General features: G+C 49.1%; 1 protein-coding gene across 1 annotated transcript in view; it reads left to right on the top strand.

Annotated features, from left to right (window-relative positions):
* Window positions 1-16,760, top strand: part of Ds (dachsous cadherin-related 1) — a 212,839-nt gene that overhangs the window by 184,847 nt on the left and 11,232 nt on the right. The window contains exons 4-12 of the mRNA XM_072008318.1: window positions 2,784-2,947; window positions 3,058-3,462; window positions 5,795-6,203; window positions 8,759-9,037; window positions 9,413-9,636; window positions 9,935-10,601; window positions 10,765-11,115; window positions 13,648-13,974; window positions 14,060-14,546. Of these exons, the coding sequence (XP_071864419.1) occupies window positions 2,784-2,947; window positions 3,058-3,462; window positions 5,795-6,203; window positions 8,759-9,037; window positions 9,413-9,636; window positions 9,935-10,601; window positions 10,765-11,115; window positions 13,648-13,974; window positions 14,060-14,546 (3,313 nt within the window). The remainder of the gene's footprint in view (window positions 1-2,783; window positions 2,948-3,057; window positions 3,463-5,794; window positions 6,204-8,758; window positions 9,038-9,412; window positions 9,637-9,934; window positions 10,602-10,764; window positions 11,116-13,647; window positions 13,975-14,059; window positions 14,547-16,760) is intronic.

Consider the following 16,760-nt stretch of genomic DNA (forward strand, 5'->3'; position numbering starts at 1 on the left):
ACGCTCCGATTGCAATTTATTCATTTCATAATCGAAGGAAGGGAGCAGGTTTGGTTTTCACGTAGATCCCGCACAGGATGGTTATAACTCGAGAGTCGCGTAAAATCGCGATAACGCTTCTTATCGGTTCATTTTCGCTCTGTCCCTTCGGGGTTGGTCTCCCAATTATAAGTTAACGATTATCGATAAATAGATGGGTGCGAATGAAACGATCGCGTTTGTTTATATTGCCGTTTAAAACGCACTGGCGATTATGCGAGTGGTTCGGACGTGGTCCGAAATCGTGTCGGAGATCCCTTCGGACACGCGGATGATTCTGCCGTATTGGGATGCGAAGTAAATCGTAATTATATACGGAGAGTAGTACGTGATCGGTGGATCCTCCTCTCGCAGCGAGACTCGATGGAAAAAGATCACGCGGACGTTTAATAATACAGGTACCGAATGCCGATGGGTGTAGAGTGTAGGTACGGTGTATAAATGTGCGTGTACGTCTCTCCGCTACCAGCGTCGGTGCCGAATACGCGACCTCCGTCGTGTATTTGTACGCGCGCTGATTTCATCCATACGCTATTTTACAATTATACTTTACGATACACAATTTCGTACAAACCTGCTTACATTTACGCGCGCAAATTCGCGTCGGTATTCTTCGAAGCGAGCATGCACGTACGCCAGCTACATTTACATGCGCGAGGACGAGTTTGCAGCAATTTTAATAACACGGCTATCGGGTGCCGGTAAGCATAAGTTTCGGCCGAGCGTTCTGGCGTGCGCTCGCGCGCACATGTGTATACTTTTTCTCCAGATCGATATCGATCCGTGGTTGCAGTGTGGTTCGTTGCACGCCAACCGATTGAACGACCGCTTACTGCTTACGAGCATAACGTGTGTGCATGTCTCCGAGAAATATTACATAGTCGCGCGCATACGTATACCGGTAACCGTGTATTAATTTCATTTGTCTCAGCTCTCGACCTCTCAAACACGCTTATTAGAATTCGGATTGAAACGACGAAACTGTACGCGAAACAACTTACTTACTTTTTAGTCGAGTGGGTCGCGTGGGATAATAGCGCGACGTTCTCCATTCCTGTGGATTTCGCGTATTTATCGAGAAACGTAGAACTATTAGGAAGGGAACGAAATGGAATGGGTATAAATAGCGAACCATAAATTATGCCATCCACGTACGCGTCCGAGTACCATCTTTAAGGCAGAGTCCGTATAACCTATGTCGCTCGACTCGTCGAGTCTCGATACGATACGATGGCGGCGACGACGACGACGATGAAGACGATGTTACCGGATATCGTGCAAATGGAAGCCCTTGCGGCTACCTTCCACGTAAACCCATGGAGGCGGTGCTTACTCCGCATCTCCGTCTACCAGGTTTTTCCTACAGTTGCTGAGGAAAAACTCGATCGGTTCCATGGGAGACACGATCGCGACGCGGTAGATCCAAGGCGTTTGTCGAAACCTATCTAGAAGAGATGTACCGGACTCCTGCTTATCCGTACCACTCCCGTTTTGGATTGAAGTGCGATCGATCGATCGGGGCAATTATCGACGAGCATCTCGTGAAAAAAAAAACTTATGTGTACTCTCGAGTCGTGTCTAAGCTATACGAATACGAGCCGCGTCTCGATGTCAAGGTAGGGAAACCGTCTGTCCGTCGAGTACATCGCGGGGATCGATCGATCGAGCTCGGTTAAATGTCACGAAGATATTCGCCAGGTAACTGGCGAGACAAAGCGATAACGGTTCGCTCGACCGTATTCAATAGCGTCGATAGCGCGAGCAAAACCGAAGACGGTCTAGAAGTCTAACACAAGAACAATACCACGTGGGATACCGCGGGGCGGCGGAACATCCCTACGGTTCTTGGCACATTGACCGTGGGCGGACAGGGATCGGCACTGGTTATGCAGGAAACATGCTCTGCTCTGCCGTCCGATCGTTCATCGTCTGCCAGCGGTAATGATCGCTTGATTTCCCTATTAATTAATTGATTTCATATGTACGTGTTATAAATTTTCTTTGAGTAACTCTCCTCTTTCGAGGTTTTGGGATAAATAGCGAGTCGTTGAAGAATATATATTTCCTCATCTCATCAAAGATGATCGATCATTGGTCATTGATCATTTCTTACTTCTATTCGCTTGGTTTGACTTCCGTAGAAATCAGCCAAGGGGAAAATGTTCTGGTGATAGCGAGTATGCGTGCGCACGGTTATTGGTAAGGTCATTAAAGAATAAGGCGTACTGTATACGCGCGATGCATTTTATAGAACGGTGTTTAGCGAAATTGCGGCCATTCGATTCAATCAATCGATCATACCGTTGGAAACAACGAATCGCATACGTATCAGAAACAACGTATCAGTGGTGATTGCCAAGATTTTCGTACAATTTGCACCCCGAGAAAGGAAAGGAGCAAAATGCGCACGTGAGAACAAGCCGAAGTTGTAATTAACGAGCAGCTTGCTTATATAGTATCCGAATACCTTTTCGTCATTTTTGCGCTTTCAGTCTTCCCCCTCTACCATTTCCGCCCTTTCTTTTCGTGTTCCTTTTTAAAAGAAACAGACCAACGAACCAACGAATTCTTCGTTCGCTAAGGTCGAGGAAAAAAAATTAATACGGGGTTTGCATCGTATCCCTTTCTCCTCTCAAAGATTCAAGCTTCCGACGCTCGGTCTTAAAACGATCGTTACTTAAAAGAAAAGTATAAGAAAAAGCCACTTTGTAGCCATTTAACAACGATAATAACTGTGTTCGCAGGTGAACGGCCAACCAGATTTTATTTGGTGAAGGAAGAACCGGATCTAATGATGGATTCCAACACGGGCATGATTCGGATTCGCCTTCCACTGGACCGAGAAACTCGGGACAAGTACATTCTCAGCGTAGAGGCGCGCAATGGAATTTCCGCAGGCTACTGTCAGGTAACCGGCGTCGATAGAAATCGAAACAATCACGAGAGAAATCGCGATACATACACGAGTCAAGGTAGCAATCTGATCGCAACGCCGTCGCATTGTTTCTCGTCACACAGGTGGAATTAAACGTGGAGGATGTGAACGACAACGCTCCGACGTTCCCGACGAGCAGCGTCCGCATTTCCGTTCCGGAATCGCATCCCCTTCATTCGGCGCTTTACGTAGCACACGCCACCGATCCTGACATCGTTCCGTCTCACCCTATACGCTACGTCCTTGGCCAGAATAGCAACGACCTCTTTGGAATAGACGGCCACTCGGGAGAACTCTATTTAGCAAGGAGATTGGACTACGAGACACAGCAAAGGCACGGTCTTCTGATAAGAGCGTTGGATGGTGCGGGTCTCTCCGCGAATCTCAGCCTGAGCGTCGAGGTACAGGACGTGAATGACAACCCCCCAGTGTTCGAGAGGAACGAGTATCATGTGGAGGTTCCCGAAGGCGCCAAGCTCGATTCTCAAGTGAGAAAAATCTTCATTACACGCCCGTCACGCGGGCATTTGTTTGTAGAGGAGACGTGCGGTAGGATTCCCTTTCGCGGAAGGGAGCGAGGGAGCGCATCGCAAAGTGTACATGGAAATGTGTACAGAACGAAGAAAGGCTAGAAGAGTGGGAGAGAGAAATTCTGGGTCGGTAGAGGAGCGAGAGGGATTAACAACCTTTCTCCAGTGTTCCTCCGCATTCTTGTTCCTCGCACTCTTTTTTCAAATTCGTTTTCGCCAAGCGTAACTTCATCCGGCGGGACAACCGGGAAGACCAACCATGCTGAACCTTAACACCCACTCGGATCGATGATCATCTCCTCCTCCACCTTTTGTCCTCCTCCTTCTCTATTTTCGGTCTTCTTCGATTAGATACGGCGAATAGAGTGGAAGAAGAAGAAGAAGACGTTGACTCATCGAGTTCACCTTGTCAGCGGAGAACAGAAACGAATTAGCTGAACGCCGGAGCGCGCGAAAGATTAGTGATGCGAACTGTAAGGTTACTAGATAGACCAGTTCAGTGGAAGGATTGATAGACTATAACTGATAGTTTGATATAGGAACGCGCAGTACGTTGTTACGCGATATATACATACGCGCTAACACGTATACCTGTGCGCATGTGGTATGGTATATCGCAGCCCTCTATGGAGTAGTACGGAATACACGGGATTGATAGATAATCGTTGATAGGCTTAACAGAAACGCAGCGCACAGCTGCTCGTTTTATGGACAACCCATGCTGATTATCCCGCTTGAAAGGATTATTTATCGTGGTTAAACACCATTACCGAAGAAGTTGGAACGAAATTCTTCTCCATTCCGTGAAATCTTTCCTTGTTGGTGTCTGACTCTCGTGGTGACGTCGAACCTCATGCTCACGGATACGACTATTTATTTCGGGTAGACTCGTTCTTTGTCGTGGTCGTATCGCGGTAGTTATCGCTGTCGTCTTCGAGAAGCAAGGTTTGTCTAATTGTTCGAACATTGGTTGACAGATAGCATCTTATTTCGTTGCGTTTCGTGGTACGACGCGCGACCACAACGGTCTTGCTCTAAACACAAGGATAAAGATGAAGTAGGAAGCAATCGGGAAAGAGTCATTAGCTGTAGCGTACACGAGAACACGTTCGTCATTGGAGTAGCGATATCTAGCGGTAGAACGAGAGACGAACAGCGCGATTCCTCGCGGTGCGGTGGTAGCCACTGGTGGACGCAATCCCGAATACAAGGATACCGATGACGAATGGCCGAGAGATCGTTGCCGCAAGATAGGCCCGTTAAATGACGTCACATTTTTAATACAACGGATACACGAGGGTACGATAGAACGGAAACGACGACGACGACGACGACGACGACGACGACGACGAGGTGAACAGCGCGCACGTTCCTCTCTTCCTCTTTCCTTCTTCCTTCGCCACTCGATCTCTCGTTCCATCTTTTCTCGGCGCGGCGTACACGTATATATCGGTGGTATCTATCGGCGAAACAGATCTGTGAGCTGTCGGTGGTATCCAGACAATATCTTAGCCGCGACCAGGAGAGAGACGAGCAGAGAAAGAAACTCGGGGAGATAGTAGGGGGAAGCAGCAGCTAGCAAGAGTAACTTGGCTTACAGTGAGGGTAACCCTTCACCCGCCGCGAACTAATAACGTACAGTTAGACACATTACTGCCTGCTCCCACGTCAGGTTCTCCTTCTAATGGTGGTCGATCTCTTCTCTTCCTCCCTCTGTGCCGCTGCTGCCGCTGCCGCCGCCACCGTTTCGTCCTTCTTCCTTCACAGATGAGAAGACGAGTGCCGATCCTTTCTATCCTCGTCCTCGTCCCTCCACCCTTCGCGCTCGTCGCCTTTTCTTCCTTGTGGTTCGCCATCCATCATTGCCCGTGCGCCAGCTTCGTGCACGGGATACCAAGTTATATACCCTCGATCCTATGTTTCTTCTTCTTCTCCGACCTCCGTAATTCACGATCCTCCCGCACTGGAAAACATCGACCGGTTCGAACGCATTTAGGGTTCGCGGACTTTGGGTGCGTTTAATTAATACGGAACGACCGGATCGACTGGTCTTGTCTCCTCGCCGCCTCTTTCTCCCTGCATGCCACCTCGCCGCCGCCGCCGCCTTCTTTTTCATCGATCTCATCGGCTTTTTTTCGTCTCCTCGAGAAACGTTTACATCGCAGAAATTCAGATTTCTCCCCCTTTGCGCGGCCGAGGAAGTATCGTAATTGTCGTACTCGTTTTTCCGTTGTATCGACCTACCTAAAAACAGGCTCGTAAAACAAACTTGTTCCTGCCCTCTACATAGATTCTTCAAGTGACCGCGGTGGACCTTGATACGGGCAATAATGCGAGGCTGAGTTACCGTCTTCAAGGATCAACGGCCTTCCGGATCAGTCCGAACACCGGTTGGATTTACCTCGCGCAGATTCTCGATCGCGAGACCCTGGATCGGCACGCGCTGACGGTTCTCGCGACCGACAACGGTTCTCCGGCCGCGACCGCGAGCGCTTCCGTGCTGGTCACGGTGCTCGACGACAACGACAACGATCCTCGATTCGAGAAGGATTTTTACGGATTCGACTTGTTGGAGAATTTACCCTCGGGTACGCTGGTCGGATCCGTGAGTGCCTCTGATCCCGATCTTGGGAAAAACGCCCTGCTCAGATACGCGGTGGTCCAGGCCAACAGCAGTTTCACCGTCGATCCTGATACAGGTAAGATCTTTTTCTCCCTTCTGACTTTCTTCCTCTGTTTGTATAACCGATATTAATCCGGTGCGCGTGTACTTACTTGTTTCTCGTCGAACCGACGCTCGAGTGTTTACGAATGCTGTCAGCCGACTATGATACAGCTGATACAGCTATGAGCGCTCGAACGTTCAAACAAAAAAATCCCACACGTCTAGAACCGTCCAGGAAAATATCAACGAATTCTATATGCTGTTCGAATTTCTGATAGAATTAACATACCGTGATATCGAACACGCGCGCGTTCTACATTTACAGCTCCATGTTCCTTTTTTATAGAGTGACACACATGTTGGAAAGGAATTTACGCGATCGCGTCACGTCTCTAGCTTTCTAGCGCAGAAAGAAAGGAACGACGCGTATTCGAATCGAATTCGAACCGAGCGTTGAGCAAGGTGTGAATAAAAGGAAGAAAGAAGCGATTAATTTTCTAAATAGCCCTCGGCCATCGACGGTGTTAATTTACGCGTTGCTCTTACGTCAACTCGGGAACGGTCCTGGTGGTATTGCGTACCATTGTTAAACAGCGGTACCCTGCACGATTGTGTAAGCCTTTAGAAGCACCAGACAGAAACGACACGATAGATCTTCAGACGCGGGTTTCGTAAGTCCTCGAAAACGCTTAATGAAATCGGCTTCCACGGTGCGCACAAAGCTCTGTCGTTCGTTCTGGTGGACGCGCGTCTCTCGGCTTTGGCGCGCGTTCAAGATTTATAGCGGTCGAAGTCGAAGAAAAAGAAGCGAAGGAGCGTAAATTTATTTTTGATACGAATGCCTTTAATTGGAAGACCATACAACGCAATATCGGAGATACGAACAGTGGCGCGATTATTTCGTTTTTGTAACATCTCCCCTGCTTCGTGGATATCAAAGTATAATCCCGTAAGAGTGGTGCTTTCACCTTACCGGCGTGTAACGAATCACCAGAAAGGGTCCGGGTTCAGCACACACCGCGAAACGAGCACGCACGCTGCCTCTCGTATGCTACGCGCATACGTGCTTTGATTGGCATGCGACACGAGAGTATTTGTGTACATGCTGGTTCGAGACCAGGCCGGTCTTCCTCTCGTATCCACGAGAAGTCTGGCTGGTCGGTGCACCGGCCTGCCTGTTTGCAGAGGAGGGATTCTTCTCCAGTCATTCCAGTGCGAACCTTCGCTACAGAGAAATAAAAATAACCGTTGGCTCTCTCTGCCGGAAGTATCCAGTTGTCCCGTCGCAGCGATACTTGTATATTAATCTTTGGTTTCGGAAGATTCTACTCGACTTGTGCACGTTGCCACCGATAGTCATGCGAGAAATTAGCAGAAAACCAAATAGCGGGAAATCATGGAGCGGTTGGTCGGTTGGCCAGTTTCGGTATATGTTTCACAGCTTCCAAGAAATCTCTTATTGATCGTGGCGGCGCGGAACGAGTTTCCCTAACGCAGTCTCGGAAGAGCATGGATTTCCAAATATTGGAAGAAACGCGCGGGAACGGAAAGAGAGCCGGTTCCTGAAGGGGGCAAAGAAGTTCGTCGCACGGTCCCACGGTTAACACGAGAAACGCATTAGCACGCGTCCTACGATATACTTCTTATTGTTCCGCGATGGTATCCCTCGATGCCGGCTCGTTTGCATGCTCCTCGTCGATCGTTTGTCTTCTAAACGACGAGCACGGCGACGTCGACGGGGTTCTGTCGGCGCTGGTAGACGAGGTGGACGCGTCGGACTGGACTAGGTACGTCGAGAATTCGTAGAGGCACGCGGGTGTCTCGTGTGTCCTACGAACACCGAAGCCCTTCCTTCGACCCCTTATACGAATTGTTTTCCCCATTCCTTTCCACATCTTGGAATAGTTTTGTTCGGTCGGCTAGGCGCTTGCTTAATTACCCATTAATGCGCCGACCCGTCGAAAAGACAGCTCGAGAAGACTCCCTCTCTCCTTTTTACTTTTCTTCTTTCTGTTCCTTCTTTCTTTCGATCTCCGCCTCCTCCTTCTCGTCCTGTTCCTTCTTCCTCTTCTTCTCTTTCTCTTCCTTCAGCCGCCCTACCCTTCGTAACTTTAGCGGTCCGTCTGTACCGCGAGATACGTAATTACAGCGGTGCTCGGTACACGCGCGACTGTATACGCATCCGTATTGCAATTATAATATGCGAGAGGAGGACGGAAACGAAATACGATAGCCGGTGTAGAGGCGCGACCAAGGAATTCGAGCGTTCGAACGAACGTTTCTTAGCGAGCGTACGAACAGCGATTATCCAATTAATCGTTCCTGTCTAGGAAAATTAATAAGGTCGATTTCCTTGCACAATGTCGGCCGGTGATCGTCCGCCCGATGTACGTACACAAATTCTATGTTAAGATATTTATGGCATTTCTATCTCATTTATACGCGGTCTCTCGCTCCGTATCACGGGCATCTTCTTGCAGCGATCTAGAGAATCGGTGCGGTGAATCGATATAAATACGAGTGGGGAACGTCTCGGATATCTTAGAAAATGAACGAAACGCGACTCATCTTTTCGTTCGTGATTTTCAGGCGAGATCACGACTAAAGAGCCGCTGGATCGGGAAACGAAGGGAGTGCACGAGCTGGTCCTCGAGGCACGAGATCAAGGAACCCCGTCCAGAGCGGCAAGGGTACCATTGAAGGTTACCGTACTGGACGTGAACGACAACTCGCCCGAAATCGTGGATCCTCAAGGGGACGTGGTGAGCGTCAGGGAGGAACAACCACCGGGAACGGAAGTAGCGAGGGTTAGAGCGTTGGACACGGATCTCGGCGAAAATGCGTCCGTAACCTACACGATTTTGAAAGGTAATGCGTTACAGCCGAAGGAACACGGATCGAATCGAAGCGATTTCGTCTCGATCCACGAAAAGGAAGAAAGCGCGCTCGAAGAAATTAGTTATCCAATTACCAAGACAATTATGCACGGTCTTAAAGACGAACTCGAACGGGTTGTGTTTATACGGTCTCGTTAGGATTGCCATCCGATTTTCTCAAGAACGTTTACGAGTCGTTTCGACCCTTTCGAGCCAGTCGGATACATGCTTAACGAGTTTGAATAACCGTAATATTGCTATTTCCTTAATGGTGTTTTAACGTTATTCGTTCTCACTGTCGAGATCACGCGAGTTTTTCACCGAGTGTCGATTATCGTACTCTCACGACTAACCTTGACCTCCACAGACCGAGACTCGGATGGTTACAACGTTTTCACCATTGATCCGATCACCGGCATGATCAGAACGAAGGCGGTTCTCGATCACGAAGAACGAAACGTATACCGGGTGTCCGTAAAGGCGACGGATGCAGGCCGACCACCGCGGCATGGTATACGCGCGTTAAGAGTCGAGGTTTTAGCGCTGGCGGATAACCGGCCGACCTTCACCAGCAGCAGTCTTGCCTTTAACGTGAGTATCATCGACCTCGTCGCCACCGCTATGCAACTTTCGTTCACTGGTCGATTCATTCGGATTTTTCGCGCGATTTATGAGCATCGTTGCTGATAAAGCATCTCGTAGGATGGACGCGCGCGCACGTTCGAAGGCGTTCAAGCATCGACAACTCTTCTTTCGCAAAGCGGTAAAAAGTTAATTACGGAGGAAAGGGATAAATTTTAAAGGGGCACTTTAAATCGGAATCAAACTATTGCTTCAGCTTTTACGATCCTACTAATTAGGAAAAAATCGCATAACTCGATTCGTTTAGGTGCGCGAGGACGCCAGTATCGGACAAGCGGTGGGATCGGTGTCGGGAGCAGGTCCAGCAGGCCGCGTGGCCTTCACCTTGGATTCCCTGACACCTATCAGCGAGTTTCCAGCATTCGATGTGGATCGTAGCTCCGGTCAACTGGTGGTCGCTCATTCTCTCGACCGCGAAAACGTTAGTGAATACCACCTAGAGATTCGCGCATTGGACACCACGTCGATCGGCAACCCCCAGAGCATCGCAGTTTCGGTGAAGATCGTGATCGAAGACGCAAACGACAATCCACCCCGATGGCCGCAGGATCCGATAACCGTTCGAGTCTCGGAGAAGGCGGTGATCGGTTCTACCATCTACAATTTGACGGCCATCGATTTAGACAGCGGTTTGAACGGCGATCTTAGATACGGTCTGGTGGCCGAATTTCCATCGAGAGGCAGTTTTGCGGTCGATTCGCTGACCGGCGCTCTAACCTTGGCTAGGCCTCTCGACAGGGAGGAAAGAGCCGAGTACATGCTGATTCTGAAGGCGTCCGATCGCGCTCCTCCCGGCGAGAAACTAGCCTCGACCGTGACCGCGAGGATCATCGTGCTCGACCAGAACGACAACGACCCGGTTTTCGTTGCCCCGGAATCAAACAAAGTCGCGGTCACGCCGGACCTCTTACCAGGTGAGTGACTCTCTGTTATGCTATTTAGCTCTTTCAGGCAAGAACAACGAGTGAGTTTAATCGAATCTTAAACACATAGAGATCCTTCACTTTGCCGCGCTAACGCGCAGAGACGGGCGATTCAATTACAAAGCTGCATTATCGTAAATTGGCATCGTTGCAGGGGCGATGCTCGTGAGAGTAGTCGCCGTGGATAAAGACGCAGGTGACAATGGCCGTGTATCGTATGTGATTACATCGGCGAACGAGGAGGCGAGATTCTCGGTAGGTTACGAATCTGGTATAGTGAGCCTGGAGAGGCCGATGGTAAGGTCGACGGAGCTGGAGATTACGGCGAACGATCACGGTTCCCCACCGCGCAAGTCCACTCTCAGGCTGATTCTGACGTTGGCTTCTGGACAGACCAACGGACCTCCTCGGCTACTGCTCACCAACCCTGTAGCTAGAATTTCAGAAGACCTCCAGGTCGGAGCACCGGTTCTAAACGTCGCCGGTCCTATCATCGCCGATCAGGGTAAGCGTGCACCGCGATCTCTCTCAAAGAGTTATCGTGGACTGGCGAACCGCGAGCGCGCGGATCGTCAAGATCGCGATTCTCGATTCCATTTTATTCCCATTAAATACGCGAGATAAAACTCGCGTTGGGTTTACAACCGGTCAGTTTATTGATAAATATCCGCTGATGCTCGTATATCACTCACGAAAGATGATCAGATAGAACCGCGTATATTCGGTTAACGCTTGCAAGGATAATGCGAAGGGACAAAGCCGAACTCGGCTGCCTCGGAACTTATCGATCTCTTTCGCGTACACGCACACACCGCCGTTGTACGACAAAGATGCACAACAGGACCAAAAATGGGGCTCCCGCGCGGCTATCCTTTTAGGTGTTCCGCGAGCGTCCTTATTGTTTCGGTGGTACGTCGCTGCATAAAGTGCCACGGAACAGGAGGGGCTGTCAATTTAGCGCTCCCTATACCAGCGGAAGGTGAAATTACATTCTCCTATCTTGTCCCGGCTTGTGCCCTCTCTTCTCTCGTATCTCTTTCTATCCCTTCTTCTACGTTCTGCTTCACGGATTTTCGAGTTTGGCTGTCACCGTGCGCCAGCGTTTGCGCAGTTATGTGCTACCTACATTGTCGGACTGCCAGAAAGGAATATAACCGCTGCGAATGGCCACTCCTGCTAATAGGAAAGCTCTGCTATGAAAATACCACGAATAATTGCTTCGAATCTGGCTGGTACCAGACATTATAGTAAATTCAGCGAAACGACTCTCGGTCTGGCTCCCTCCTGTTCGAAAGTGCGTTCCATCCGCGTGCTACGTTTGCGCGATACTCTTTCTTTCTCTCTCTCTCTCTCTCTCTGTATCTCTCTCTGTCTGTCTGTCTCTCTCTCTCTCTCTCCCTCTCTTTCACCATTCTCTCTTCTCCCACAATATGGTTACTTGTCGCCGCGTTAAAAGCTTCTCGGAGAATTCCGCCGATGAGAAAATTTCATCCTCGTAGATAGAGGTTCGACGGTGTGCGTTAGGTGTCCGCGCTCCTTGGTGCTCCGCTTTCCTCTTGAGTCCTCCGCTTTGCTTTTCCTCCGCCTTCAGTTCCGGCCGCCGCTTTTCGAATAGAAAAACGGGCCGTGAAGCAGATGAGTCAGAGCACGAGCATAATGATCACTAAAAGCGCGCGCAGAAAATCTCCTAGGTATTCTCGGTCTCGTAGCAAAACATTCTGTACGACCGACAATATGGTATATCGCTCGTTTTGCGCTTATCTAGACCGGTGCCCGTGTATCAGACGAGCGCATTAGCGCACCCTGCAGAACCTGCAAAGGGTTCCGCGTCCCTATGCGATACCCCGAAGGACGAGGTTGCTGTTAGGGGTCCGGAACCGCTAGCGAGCCACCGTGCCGCAACGCAGCAGGGAGGGCGGATGAAAAGGAAGAACGAAAGGGGACAGGGCGAAACAATGGCCGCGTATATCATCGTGCCGCCAGCTTGCCGCAGTACGCATAGGCAAATCACCGGTTCCAACCAACACCGACACCCTCGTACGTGCGGCACGAGCGTGTGCGTGTCGTCACCGTAACTACCGTTCTGCTGCGTCTACGAATACGGAATACACACGAGACCCGGCCAAATGCTCTCCTGGCCACGTTCACGATACGAGAGAGAAATACCGAACGATCGCAAGTGCGTCTCTTTGTTCTATGTTAGCTAAAAGTATTGCGGCGGTAGTTTAATGCGCATCGTCCTTCGGAATTTGAGTATAATAACGAATGCATTAAACTCTGGTTTTCACCGGAAGACGTCACTCCTTCGAGTGAAAACGATGACAACGCGAATGGAATATTCTGTACTCGGGCTTGTTGTAAAGTTCTTTCGTCTCGGCCACACTTTTGATCGTTTACCTTGTATACGGCCAAACACGACCACCGGTAGGTATTCCTTGAAACGATATTCTTCCTATCCGATCGCATTTCGCGAATCGAGCCCGCTGAAATCTCGATTTTCTCTCGTATAAATTTTGCAAGCATCCGTAGTTTCACGGTCGTAACGCATTGAGCATTGAATGCCGGTAACCAAATTGTATAATTGCTGGGGGGGGGGGCTAAGATCCTTTGCTTTTTATCTTCTTCTTCTCTCTTGTTGTTTCCCACTCACCCCTGGTTTCGAACCGTGTCCGGTAATTGAAAGAACAAAGCTATTTCGCGAATCGAATTTGCTTGGTATATTTTCAGAAATTTACAAAGCTTATCGCCTCGCGCTACGTATCGATCTTCGAACAAGGGACTCGATCGCTTTCGCTTTAAAGGCACACATTTACGTATGCAAACTGACCGATAATTTCAGATTTTGGGAAAGGACCCGACAGGATAATGGTCTTGCAAGGAAACGAGTCTCGGTCGCGTGGTCCTAATTTCTTATAACGTGCTTCGGTTGGCCATAACTTCAAAAAAAAAAAGAACTTAATTTTATTCCACGCGTCGAATATCCATCGATGAAAATATCGACTGGAACGTTGACGAAGGTTTTGATATGATCGCGCAGGTAACGTCAGCTTCAGTATTCCAAGCAACCTGGCCGCGGACAAATTCTTCGTCACACCAAACGGACTAGTGACCCTGCGTGGACCTCTGAATCGCGAGGAAGTCTCCCACTATTCCGTTCCGATTTTAGCGAGGTCCAGCAAACTGTTGGATATTAGCACGCTCGAAGTTTTAGTCATGGATGAAAACGACAACAGCCCCGAATTTCGACCAGGTTCTTGTTACACGCTCGCCGTACCCGAGAACCAAGGGACTTCCGTGATTCACACAATCGCGGCGGCTGATGTCGACGAGGGCAAAAATGGGGAAATTTATTACAGTATCGTAGGTAAGACACTTCGAAATTCCACCCACTGTTTCCTTTCGTCCATCTACGCATACATATAGGCTTCATTGTTCTGTTGGCTTTTTAGGTGGTAACATTGGCGCAAAATTCAACTTGGACTCCATAACTGGAATGTTGTCGATGTCGAATCTAGATCGGGAAGCGGTATCCAAGTACATCCTGACGATTTCAGCTAAGGACAAAGGTCGGCCCAGCTTGGAGACACGATGTAACTTGACCGTAATCGTTCTGGACGTGAACGACAACGCTCCATCATTCGTTCAGAATCAGTACACCGAATCGAGACCTCGAGGGCCTGTCCCAAGCTCCGAATATCCCGGATTCGCTTTGTCCAACGGCTTCTCGTATGGGTCTTCCAATTACCCGACGAACTATTATCCTAGCAAGTACGTGGCAACTATTTCCGAGGATGTGGCACCAGATTCTAGCGTCATGTCCGTGAGAGCGACGGATCCGGATCAAGGAGTGAATGGAAAAATTACCTACGCCATCGGCGAAGAAACGAGCTGGCTATTCAGAGTTGACAACCTAACAGGCGTCATTACAACTGCTGGGTGAGTAACCGACATCCTCTATTTTTATCTATCACAATCGATTTTTTTTTTTTTTTTTCACTCAGTCTTTACCCGAGAACAATGTTCTCACTGAGCTTTTAGTGATCTCGTCCTAGTCTCTTTACGTACGTCTTCTCCCTTCTCCCACATTGAATTCTTTCTTTCGCAAGCTCTTCCAGCAAACTAATCTCATCCTGGCGTTAATTACTGCGCAATCTTTATTGCGGGTGAGATTAGGATCGCCGGTGGGATATTACGTCGGTACTGTCATCATAAAACGAGGAGTAGACGCATGGGAGGAGCGGGTAAGATACAGAAATGAAAAAGAACCATTGGACAAGAAGGTGGTGGAGATGGAAGGAGGTAGAAGGTCTAGGAACGTTGTAAAATTATAAAGTCAGTCGATGCGACTCGCGAACGATGCACTGTGGTCGATTAGTTGATTCCATATGCATAACCCGTCGGCACGGATCAACGTGTTCTTCCTTCTCCTGTCTCCTTTCTTCGCCCGCGTCTCCCTTCTCGTCCTTCTCTTCTATGCCCTGTGCGATTATGCGCGCAATAAACTCGTATCGTGAGACGTCGTTAAATCTCTAGACTTTCCGTAGCTTCCGTTCTATCAAGGTCGAACACTGTTAATTAAATTTTACCGAGGGTTTCACGCACTTCGATCTCGTCACCATTCGAATCTTGCCGCATTATTACTCGCGTAATCCCCAGCGAAACGAAAGCTTCTATATTTTTGTTAGCTCGTTCATCGAAACGACATCGAGTGGTACCGGCCGTGCTAGTTCCGTTTCCGATAGAGACGCAGACGGGTACGTAGAATCGTTGAAGAAAGACAAAAAATGGAAGGAGGAGTAGAAGAAGAGGAAGGCAAAAAATAAAAAGAAAGAGGAAGGAAGAAAAAAGAAAAGGCAAACAAGCAGCAAGCCGAGAAATAGGGAGATCTATAGGATGAAGGGTGTCGGTAGTCGGGAGGAGGCACGCAGAAGCGTACTTTTGCCGCGCGACAGCCGTGTGTCATTTCAGCGGGGCACCATGTGGCATTTCAATGCATTATTTCAGCCGGCAAAAAGCCTGATATGCAAAACCAGATCCCGGTCGGGCCACTCTTTCGCGATCTCTGTCTGCGACTCTTTCTCCGTCCCTTTTTCCTCCCACCACTTGTTCGGACGAACTTTCTTTCTCCGTCGATCGCTTCGCGGCTGTTGCCGGCGCTCGTTTCTCTTCTCGATCGGTAGTCACTAACCGCGTGGTTGTATCGCGTTGTTGTTTGCATTGTTGCTATTGCTGTTACCTCGACGGTCCGAGCGGGTTTAGCAGCGCAAAGGTTCGCTACGAGTAAGTGTATAAAAGTTCTCCCCTTGTTCGTTCCCAGGACCACCCGGAAGAGATGGGATTGATAACTAACTTGAATAGGAACGACGATTCGGTATCGATAACGTTGCGCACGACGATTAATCGGACCATAGCAGTACGAATCCCGTGAACATCGACGCGACATCATCCTAGCGGAGGTGATGATTTTCAAACAGAAGCGATTCGAAGAATATTATCTCGCATCTACAGGGTGTAAATAAAAATAGCCGCGCTCGTATAATCGCACGGTGCGACGGTCAGCAGCGAGAGTCGACTCTCGGCTCTGCTCAGTTAAATCGTAAATAACCGCGTCGATTTTGCGCGCTACCGGCGCACGATTATTATTCCACGCTCGTTAAAGGTTATTACGTGCACATACGAAGCAGGCAGTGCATACGCGGTAAAGACATTGTCGAGCTCAGCCGGTGCTTATCGCCGACTCGCGAATTCGCAAAGTTCGCGTGACTTTTCCAAGCGGCTAATAAAGACAAAGTCCAACGATACGATAAATTACCCCTGACTCGCTTTATCGCTGCTATCTGACCGGAATTCTAGAAAAAATACCCGACAATTGAATGTTACTCGTTAAACGGTTACTTTCAATGGGAACAAATTATGCATTCGAGTCGTGGGTCGAGCGAAAAATTTGCCACGATAGTATAATTAGATTAGAATTAACATGCGCGATAAAGACGTCGCGCCGTTTGATTCCACGGATGTATCGAAGCAGGAGAGCAATACCTCCTAGCGAGTAAATTCTAGATAGCGGCAAGAGTGCCAGCCAAAGGGAAAAAGATGTTTAAAAACGCGCTGAACTATTCAGCTGAGGAGGCGTAGAAATCCGGAAAAGGA

This window comes from Bombus fervidus, chromosome 8, assembly GCF_041682495.2.
Source record: "Bombus fervidus isolate BK054 chromosome 8, iyBomFerv1, whole genome shotgun sequence".
In the NCBI taxonomy this organism is placed as follows: domain Eukaryota; kingdom Metazoa; phylum Arthropoda; class Insecta; order Hymenoptera; family Apidae; genus Bombus; species Bombus fervidus.